Source organism: Bison bison, unplaced genomic scaffold, assembly GCF_000754665.1.
Source record: "Bison bison bison isolate TAMUID 2011002044 unplaced genomic scaffold, Bison_UMD1.0 scf7180017864371, whole genome shotgun sequence".
Taxonomy (NCBI): Eukaryota; Metazoa; Chordata; class Mammalia; order Artiodactyla; family Bovidae; genus Bison; species Bison bison.
This window is the reverse complement of record NW_011494943.1, coordinates 9,977,724-9,988,551: the sequence shown is the minus strand read 5'-3', so window position 1 is coordinate 9,988,551 and position 10,828 is coordinate 9,977,724. Positions and strand designations below refer to the sequence as shown.

Genomic DNA, 10,828 nt, shown 5'->3' with positions numbered 1-10,828 from the left:
CAGAGGTGGGGCCAGGACTCCTGCTTTCCCTTGAGGTCCCCAGCGACCAGCTCACATCTCCATGGCAAATTGGGGGACTGCTTCCTGGGGGCGGGGGAGCCCTCTCCCAGGAGGGGAGTCGGGCCCATGCCCAGGGGAGGGGAGGAGGACTCCGAGGCCGTTCCGCAGAGCCCCGATGTCTTACCTGCTCCTTAGAAGTCCCTTTTCTGTACTTGACCCTTTGGCCAAAACCTAAGAATCTGTCCGGAAAGCAAGGGGATGGGAGGCCTGTTTGCCATATGGGCCTGTTGCCTTCATTTTCCATCCTAGGAGCCAGCCCACATGGTCTACAGTGTGGTGAGGGGTGGTTCACAGAACTGCCAAGTCCCCTTGTGAGTCCCCACACCCTTCCCAGCTGCCACCTGGCGGAGCGAGGAGCATCTACGCAGAGAGTCAGCCGTTAGTTGTTTGGGGGCCAAGGCAGAAATGCTCCGTGGCCTGAGGGACCTTTCTCAGGCTGAGAGCTGCCAAGTCACAGCTGAAGGTCGAGACTGAGGGTGGCCACGGGCCAGTGTTCTGCTGCTTCTGCCCCTGGTGCTGCTGTGATCTGTGAGCTGCCGTGGTCTGTGCTGGGGACAAGAGCCGCTGTTCCTGGCCACCACCACCTCCCCCGGAGCTCGGCCTCCAGCTACACCCCAGGGAGCGGGCTCGGCCAAGCCACGCTGTCCTTGGAGCTGAAGTGCTGACAGGCAGGGCTCCAGGGATGAGGACGCGTCAGCCTCTGGACCCTCAGCCTTTTGCATGACACAAAGGTGCCAGGGGACAGATATTGCCAAAACCTGCACTGTTTCTGTTTGGCTTGATTGTGTTCCATAGTTGATTTGAATGGGCTTCCCTGATGGCTCAGCGGGTAAAGGATCCCCCTGCAATTCAGGAGACAGAGGAGGTGCAGGTTCAATCCCTGGGTCGGGAATATCCCCTGGAGGAGGAAATGGCATCCCACTCCAGTATTCTTGCCTGAAAAGTCCCATGGACAGAGGAGCCTGACAGGCTACAGTCCACAGGGTCACAGCAAGTCAGACATGACTGAGCAACTAAGCTCAGCACAGCACGTTTCTGTTTGGCTGATTGTGTTTTATGCTTTATTTGAATATCACAGAAACGTAACCCAGGAGGACGTAGCTCCCTCACTGAGCATGTGTCTGCTCTGTGCACTGTTCTAGTAGCCGGGGGCGCAAATGAATAAACTGTAACCTGATGTCCAGTGGTGATAGGTGCCAAGGAAAGGGATGGAGGCTGCGGTCGGGAGCAGAGCCGTCAGGGAGGGCTTTCTGGCTTAGGTGACCTTTGCTTAAAATGGACCTGTACTCTGTCTGATAGTTTGTCCTGCCCAACCCTCCCTACCTCCCCGCCTGCCACATGCCCTCTTTCCCAAGACTGCAAAGCACCAGCTTATGCAGAACTTGCTCTCACTGAGCTTTGTGTCTTGGCAGCTGGGACAGAGGACATGGAATGGTTTTGCTTTGGAAAGACTTTTACCTGCTGAAAAGAGTAAACAAAGACACTGCTAGAGTCAGGGTTTACTTAGGCCAAGGGGGCAGCAGTGGCCGAGTCGTGGCCACGCCAGTCACCCTGGACGAGGCCGCCTTGGACCGTACGCCCGCTCGTAGGTGGGGCACTGTGCCCGGCAGGTCGTGACCGCTCTCCTTTCCCCCGCGTTGCAGGTCCCGCCGCCCTTCAGTCTGATGCCCGTCCAGCTCTCCAACCCCCCGGAATGGAATGAGTCTATGCACTCTCTCCGGATCAGCGTGGGGGGCCTTCCCGTGCTGGCGTCCATGACCAAGGCCGCGGACCCCCGCTTCCGCCCCCGCTGGAAGGTGATCCTGCCATCCTTCGTGGGCGCCGCTGTCCTCTGGCTGCTCTACACCCACCGCCCCCCTCCTGGCCGGCCCCCCCTGCCCAACACCCACAACTGACAGCTTGTCCAGCCTCCTGCTGCCCGGTACAATGACACCTACCCACTGTCTGCCCCCCAGAGGACGCCAGGCGGGACGCGATACCGGATCGCTGTTATTGCTGACCTGGACACAAAGTCCAGGGCCCAGGAGGAGAACACCTGGGTCAGTTACCTGAAGAAGGGTCATCTGACCCTGTCAGACAGCGGGGACCGGGTGGCCGTGGAGTGGGACCAAGGCCATGAGGTCTTGGAGTCCCACCTGGCAGAAAAGGGGCGGGGCATGGAACTGTCGGATCTGATCGTCTTCAACGGGAAGCTCTACTCCGTGGACGACCGCACAGGCGTGGTCTACCAGATCGAAGGCTCCAGGGCCGTGCCCTGGGTCATCCTGTCCGACGGCGACGGCACCGTGGGGAAAGGTAAGTCGGGCCGTCTGTCCCTGGGCTCGTTGCGGTGCTGGAGATCAGGTCATCCGGTTGGTTCTCAACACATGCACAGCAAAGCAGTCGCTGGTCCAGGGGTGGACGTCGGGGAGATCTCGTCTACCCCACCTCTGACCTGCAGCTCCTGCAGCCTGAGCAGAGTCCTCGGAGACCTCAGACCGAAGCCGCGCCCAGGAGTGTGAGCTTCTGCTGGGGGCTGGCGGGGAAGCGGGGTCTCTCCCAGAGGAGCGCTGGGCCTTGCCCTCAGGGACAGCCCCTTTCTGCGTCCTCAGCTGTGTCAGTGTCTTGAGCGCACGCTGGGACTGTGCCCTCCACGTGGCTTGGCTTTAAAGCTGGGGCATCAAGTTTGCTCATTCTGAACTGAGACTTTGTTAAAAAGCAAACTGCTCATTTCTGAAAACCCAGCAGGGGAGGGTCTGAGTGTGAACAGCAGTGCCTCCCACCCCGACCTTGAGTGGAGTCCGACCTCTGGCATCGGCTATGCCAGCAGGCAGGTAGCAGAGCTGTGGGAGGGAGCCTGTGTGCCCAGAACCTTCACATGGAGCAGCGGGAGAGTTGACACCAGCTTCCATGCGTGTGGCTGGATCTGCACCTGCTGGAAAGCCAGGCTCCACTGCCAGCACCTGGGGTCAAAGGAGAAATCGCATTAACTCACTGGGCCCTGGGCTGGCTGCCAGGGCCTCCTTCCCTCGAAGTGATAAAAATCTGTCCCGACTTTGCCCGAGGCTGAGCAGGTTGGCAGGACTCTCTCTCAGCCACCGTTTTATTGAAAACTTCGGTTGCCCGCTTTCTGCTTTAGGCCGGCCGCGCGTGTCCGGCACCATCCAGCAGTTCTGCTTGCCCTTCGGGTCTGGAGGATAGCGGGATAGAGGGAGCTCGGGGTTGCCCGGTGGTCTGTCCCCCGGAGGAGATCACGGGAAGTCAGTGGGTCCCCCAGAGCCATCTACAGAGAAGCATCCTGAGGTGAGGGTTGCAGCCACAGCTCCTTGGGCCAGCCGGAAGTTTGCAAAACATTTGGGAACAGGCACAGATTAGAACACAGTGTAGGAACAGGTGAGAATATGCTAGAACAAAGTGCCCACACAGCCTTCACAACTAGGCTTATGGTAAGTGAATCCATCTAAGAAAATAAACACACTGATTGGCGTGGCTACTGTGCGCATCTGTGCTGAGCCCCACTACGCTCTGGCCGCTGGCGCATAAATCCCTCGGGGGTGTGGCTGTGTGACCAGCACTTTGCTGCGTTTTCCCAGGGTTGGGCGTAGTCTGATGGGGTTGACATGACAGTTGGAAAAACGGGGAGGTTGGGGTCTGCAGAGATTGTGAGTGGAGGGCCACTTTTCTGGCTGGGGGGAGGACTAGGCTGCTCCACTGGGGGGTTCACATGGGTTAAGGAGGCAGGGATCCAGCAGGGTTCCTGGGGTGAGTTTGGGAGGAAGATGCTAGAGGGCAGGGAGAGAGGAGCCAGGAGTCAGAAGGCAGAGGTGGTGCCCGTCTGCCCCACGTGAACGCCGTGGTGTCTGCTCTAAGGAGAGGGGCCCGACCGCCCACCCTCGAACGGAGCTGCGAGCTGGCTGGTCCATCCCCTATCCTCTTGTCGTCGCCCCAGGTTGAGTCCAACATGAGTGACCTCTGCCACCTAGAGCTGCCGGGCCCAGAGGGCTCTCTGCTCTGCCCTGACTGAGCCCATGGGCCAGGCCAGCAGAAGGCTGGCCCTCGCCTCAGCCCCACCCCTGTCTCCCTGTCCCCAGGCTTCAAAGCTGAGTGGCTGGCCGTGAAGGATGAGCATCTGTATGTGGGCGGCCTGGGCAAGGAGTGGACCACTGCCACGGGGGAGGTGCTGAATGAGAACCCGGAGTGGGTGAAGGTGGTGGGCTGCAGAGGCAGCGTGGACCACGAGAACTGGGTGTCCAGCTACAACGCCCTGCGGGCCGCTGCCGGGATCCAGCCGCCAGGTGAGAGCCAGGCCCACGGATGGGCACCGTGAGCTTGCTTGTTAGACCATTCAGCTGTCTCTGATGGTTGCTCCCACCAGGCCTCTCGGTTCTGGGGCCAGCGAGCTGTTTTTGCTTTTCACCCAGGCTCACTCGGCGGGCTCAGACAGTAGCCCCGTCAGCAGTGTCCTGGGGGCCGCCCCGAGGTCAGGCCTCGCCCCTGACCTGGTGGTGGGAGCAGGTGCACGAAGCTTTGCTGCTTTGCCCTCATTTCTGGAAGTCATGGTTTATTTTAGGGAGGGGCGGTGCTTGGAGCAGGCTCAAGCACACGACTAAGGTCACAGCTTCACCTCCAGATAGGCTGAGTTCCCATCCTTTTTGGCTTAGAGGCAGCCTCTCCTACCTGCCCTGATCCGTCTTCTCAGATCAGACCTAGTGTTACTCGTGCCTCTTCCAGAAGCTCTCTGCTCTGCGCCCCGAGAGAGGTGAAATAGCACCAAGGAGGTGAAATACAGACAGACCTTGTAGCCATGGCTACTCAGCAGTGCTGGGGGAGCCAGCGAGGGAGGGTGGCCAGAGAGGCGGCCCAGCAGAGGCTCACGCGGCCCCGTGGGCTCTGTCCTGCTGGGTTCAGCCACTCTGGACAGACGGACAGCTAAAGAAAAGAATGGTGCTGCTGCCCGGGCGCCGGGCCGCTCGCGGGTGTGCACGCGGGGCGAGGCCGCCCAGGCCCGGGTCGGGCGGGCCGTGACCGGCCTGTGTGTCCCCAGGCTACCTCATCCACGAGTCTGCCTGCTGGAGCGACACGCTGCAGCGCTGGTTCTTCCTGCCGCGCCGTGCCAGCCACGAGCGCTACAGCGAGAAGGACGACGAGCGCCGGGGCACCAACCTGCTGCTGAGCGCCGCCCAGGACTTCGGGGACATAACCGTCCAGCACGTGGGGGCAGTGGTCCCCACCCACGGCTTCTCCTCCTTCAAGTTCATCCCCAACACCGACGACCAGATCATCGTGGCCCTCAAGTCTGAGGAGGACAGCGGCCAGATTGCCACCTACATCATGGCCTTCACGCTGGACGGACGCTTCCTCCTGCCCGAGACCAAGATCGGGAGTGTGAAGTACGAGGGCATAGAGTTCATTTGAACCAAGAGAAGTCAAGATGACAAGCCAGGCCGAGGGGTGGACAGTTTTAAGCTACGTCAGGACTCAAGTTTCATAAAAACCCAACGACTGCACTTTGACGTGATGTTTAGTTGATCCTTTTTTCTTGTTTTGATTTTTTTTTTTTTTGGAACTCTTGAGGTGCGTGCCTGGTTTAGAAATTTCCAGAACTGGGAGCTCAGTCCCAGCCTGAGATGTGGCTTCTCAGAGGGGAACAGAAGTGGCGGGGTGGGGGTGTCTCCCAGAGCTGCAGGCCGGACATTTCCCTGCGCCTCCACCTGGTGGTGGAAGCTAGTCATTGCAGGCATCTTAATTTGGGGCCCATCCTCCGATTCAGCCCTTTCTTCCATCTGACCTCCTTTTCTTTTCTCTCCATTTCTTCTCCTGCTCAATAAATATTTCTTGAGCTCCTACTGTGTGTCAAGAACTGTGCCCTCTCTGGGAACCCAACAGTGAGTCTGCCAAGTGGGGCTGCCAGCCTGGTGCGCCTGGACCACCCGTCTTCTCTTCCTTGTGAACCTCAGGCATTAAATCCACCCCTCCAGGCCCCTGGAAAAGAACCTATTTACACTGCAGGACCTCACAGGGCTGTGAGGGCAAGGGCAGGCCTCCGGGAACACGTCTGCTCAAAGTGCCCCAAGAGGGGTCACAGGCCCACCATCTGCCCCACGTCAAACTTCTCCATTCAAGGGTCTGGCCCCGTATATTCTGTCTTCAGGAAAATTCTGTGCCTGCGTAGCACTTTGAAGTTTTAATTATTAGCTTATATATTAATTAGTTTCCTTTCTTATAAAATGGAATCGGCAAATCTTATCAAGAGCAAAGTCCTGTAGTTAAGAAATTCATTCCCGGCAGTGAAGAAAATGGTAATTAAGCAGTTACAGTCCATAAGGCAAGTTTTCAAGCACTTCTAAGTCCTTGGCCAAAGGATACAATGATAAGGACACAATACCTTTTTCTAGCAATTATCAGAAATTGCCATTTCTTTAAAGACTTCCACGAATGACTTGAATGTGTAATTCCTGAGTCAAAGAGGGGCCCCAGGCTCTGGCAAGCCTGCACCTGGCCCCCGACGCTGGGCTCCCTTACCCTGGGACTTGTGGATGAGGCCTACCTGGTCCGGCAATTTCTGTCCTGGCCTTTTATTTCTCGGCTTCCCTGTTAGAGTTTTGCAGCCTCTTCTTTATAAAAACTTCACAGAAACTTTGGCACGTCTTAGTCCCTGTGGTCTCTTCTCCGTACCCCAGGGTAAAGGCGGAGGGTTTGGGACACAGGTCAGCCAGAACCGAAGTCTAGAAGGGCCATCACCATCAGCCCACGGCACCCCTCTCCCAGAAGCTACCTCACCTCTCAGGAGAATGTAGGGTTTGTGATGGCCAGGAAGGGCCGTGTTTTAGGCTCTGGCTGTTGTCTTGTGAACCTCTGTCTTGTAGACTTTTCCCACTTTGGAATTTTAATACAAATGCTCAGAGGGGACCCAGGAAGGATCCCTCGTTCCTGCCCGGTTGTTTCTTCCACTATAACACTAACAGCAGGAGAGTAGAAAACAAGGTTTGGAACAGACATGTCTCTCTAGAGCTCAGCTCCCACTGTACACAGTCTGAAGGCCCAAGTCTTCTCTGACTTGGCTTACCTGGGCTCCCTGACCCACCTCCTTGATAAATATCCACGACATTCAGGGCTGTGTGATATTAAAAATACCAGAGATGAAATTAGGAAGGTTGGAGGACTAGGGACATTCTCTGGGTTGAGGTCTAAGCCCCAGGTGCCCAGAAGCTCCATTTTCACACAGTGATTTTCAAGTATTTTAAAGCTAGACTTTCCCCCACCCCCACCCCTATTCGCTGCTGTAAGCATAATGATTGTGTTCCCTTCCTACTGGAGCCATTGTTTTGTAAACAATAAAGTGAATTCTCTTTGTCTTCTGGTCTGTGTTGGCTTTTGGCACTGCCGCAGGGGATATGAGAGCCAGTTCACACAGGGGCTCAGAGAAGGGTGCACTTCCTGTGGGGATGAAGAGGGATCCTGGCAAGGAACGAGCCAGAAGCATTCTTGATGCAGGATGGCCGGGGTGCCATGGGAGCTCATGGGATTGGGACCGTGGACCTTTGTGGACTAGAAGCCTTTATGGAAACCACATCAGCCAGTCCAGCTTGTCCCTAAGCCTGAAGACGCTGTTTTGGTCAGACTGATAAAGAATATAGGTTCTGGTTCCACTCCAGGTTCCAGTCCTGGCTCTGACACTTTGCAACTGTGTGACCGTGGTTGGATCAGCTAACCTCTCTGTGCTTGTATTTCCTCGTCCGTGAAAGGACAGCGATAATGGAGCTACTTCACAGAGCTGTCATGAACAGTAAATGAGTCCATACACAGATTAGCATCTACTTATCCATTTTCTTGGAGGCTACTAGAAGATTGGCAGGGAGGTGGGCTCCAGCAAGAGTTCTTGACTGGTCCAGATGTTGTTAGGTGTCTGATGAGCCTGCAGGAACCAACTAGATCATTCTGGAGGACATTGGGGGCCCTAAGAGGAAGGAACCTCTAACCTCTAACCCTAACCCTAAGAGGAAGGAACCTGGAAGGAGGCAGGTGTAGGTCAGGGTGCCCGTCCTCCTCCATCCTTTCCCCATCCTGCTCGGCCTCCCCAGAGGCTGACGTGAGTGAGCCTCTGCACCTCATCAGCACACTCTGGGACTGACCCCCAACCAGCAGGAAGCACTGATTCCCTCTCCAGGGCTGCCTGCCTCTTGCACTACCTCCAGGAACTACTTCCTGCCTTTGTCGCTTCTGGCCTGGGAGTAGCCAGAGCTCCAGATACCAGCTGCACCAGCTCACTCACACCTTGTAAATAGCTCCCCTGTCTTTAAAGCTTCCTTAGAGTATCCTAATCTGGGACCACCTGCTTCGAGCCTGACCAGGACAGTCAGGGAGGAGACTCAACCGTCAAAACCACGCAGGTGTCAAGTAAGGAGGCCGAATGTTTCCAGGGGCCCGAAGTGAGGAAGCAGTCCTCAGGAGGACAGTCCCAGGATGGGAGATGGGGAGCCAGAGCACATCGAGCTGAGGAGGGGAACAGGGTGAGCAACTGCACATGGAGGAGGAAGGCAGAGAAAATCGGCGCTTGACTGTATCTTAAGCAGCTGCGACACTCTGGGCTCCACACGACTTGGCCTGCCTAGCACTCACACTTGCAATTCATTAGTGTTAGTCACTCAGTTGTGTCCGACTCTTTGTGACCCCATAGCCTATAGCCCGCCAGATTTCTCTGTCCTTGGGATTCTCCAGGCAAGAATACTGGAGTAGATTGCCATTTCCTTCTCCAGGGGATCTTCCTGACCCAGGAATCAAACCTGGGTCTCCTGCATTACAGGCAGATTCTTTACCATCTGAGCCACCAGAAGTGAAGTCACTCAGTCATGTCCGACTCTTTGTAACCCCATGGACTGTAGCCTACCAGGCTCCTCCATCCATGGGATTTTCCAGGCAAGAATACTGGAGTGAGTTGCCATTTCCTTCTCCAATTCATTAGCAAAAAAGAAATTCCCAAAAGTCATCTCAGAACTAGGTGAAAGAAAATGAGACTAATTTCTTTCCAAATGTTAATCCTGTCTTCTTTATGCACTTCTGCTGGCTTCCCTGGTGGCTCAGAGGTTAAAGTGTCTGCCTGCAATGAGGGAGACCTGGGTTCGATCCCTGGTTCAGGAAGATCCCCTGGAGAAGGAAATGGCAACCCACTCCAGTATTCTTGTCTGGAGAATCCCATGGTTGGAGGAGTCTGGTGGGCTACAGTCCATGGGGTTGCAAAGAGTCAGACACGACTGAGCAACTTTACTTACTTATGCACTTCAAACTGGTAAATTATATCTTAATAAAACCGTTAATAGATTTGGGTAAAGCAAAAATAAAATACCTTCACACAAAGAAAATTCCGAGGCCAAATGACTTTATTGGTAAATTGTGTCTAAGACATTTAAGGAAGAAGTTGTAAGGAGCCAACACAAAATCTTCCATAATTTGGGGAACTGGGAACACCCTCAATTCATTCTGTGAGGGCATCACTACCCTGATACCAAAACCAGACAAATAGAAGAAAAATACAAACCCTCGTGAACGTAGAAGCAAAAATCCTTGACAGAAATTTAGCCAGTTGAATACAATGTCCTGTAAAATGGACAATACTTCACGACAGACTGTGATTTACTCCAGGAATGCAGGGTTGGTTTAATATTCTAAAATCCACGTAATCCACCATATTTAACAGATGAAGAAGGTAAAACCGTATGATAATCTCAAAAGATAGAGGAAAAAAAACTGGATGGAATCCAGTACTCATTCATGATTTAAAAGCAAACGGAGATTTCCCTGGTGGCCCAGTGGCTGACTCCAGGCTTCTGCTACAGGGACGTGGGCTCAGTCCCTGGCTTCAGAACTAAGATCCAGCACGGTGCAGGGCCAAAAAAGAGGATTTGTTAAACACTAAGGATATATTTTCTGAACATTTGTCATAATAAAAATGAATTTTCTTAATACTTTAAATATTTTTAAAATAATAAATACAAGCGGGGGGGGGAAAAAAAAACCTCTTTGCAAACTAGAAATAAAAGGAACTTCTTTAAGCTGGTAAATGGTGTCTGTGGATAAAACCTTTAGCTAACATAATACTACATGGTAAAAAAACTTTGCTTTGAAGGCTGGGAACAAAGCAAGAATCGGCATTCTCCACTTTTTTTTCCCCTACCACTTAACTTTCTGTTTTGAAATCATTTTAAGCCACAAAGAAGTTGCCAAACTAGAATTAGTGTTGCTGTGTTCCCTTCATGCTGTTACACAACCACAGCTCCGTGATCAAACTAGGAAATTGGCAATGTGCTCATCACTGTTCTTCACCCACCATCTCTTACGAGGTCCCGGACAGTGCAATTAGGCAAGAGAAAGCAGAATCTTTAGATTGGGAAAGAAAGGGTAAAACTGTCTTTTTTCACCAAGGACAAGTTCAACTAGATAGGAAAACCCTAAGGACTCTTCAAAAAAGATCTAACAGCTGAGTTTAGCAGAGCTGAAGGATACACAGTTCACATATGGAAATTAGTTTTATTTCTGTGCAGTGAACAACTGGAAATTTTTTGAGACAGCAGCATTTATAATAGCACCCCAAAACGTGAAACAGATAAAAGTCTAACAAAATATGTACAAGATCTATATGCTGAAAGTATAAAATCCTGATGACTGGCGATACCAAGTATTAGTGAGCATTTAAACCACTGAAACAGTAATAGGAATTGCCAGTAGGGATGCAAAAATGGGTTCAGCTGCTTTGGAAATTTGACAGTTTCTTAAGAAGTTAAATATACACCAG

General features: G+C 53.5%; 1 protein-coding gene across 1 annotated transcript in view; it reads left to right on the top strand.

Annotated features, from left to right (window-relative positions):
• CANT1 (calcium activated nucleotidase 1) overlaps window positions 1-7,394 on the top strand; it is a 10,743-nt gene extending 3,349 nt beyond the window's left edge. The window contains 3 exon segments of the mRNA XM_010856275.1: window positions 1,704-2,355; window positions 4,131-4,334; window positions 5,084-7,394. Of these exon segments, the coding sequence (XP_010854577.1) occupies window positions 1,704-2,355; window positions 4,131-4,334; window positions 5,084-5,454 (1,227 nt within the window). The 3' untranslated portion in view covers window positions 5,455-7,394.
• The last annotated feature ends 3,434 nt before the right edge of the window (window positions 7,395-10,828 follow it).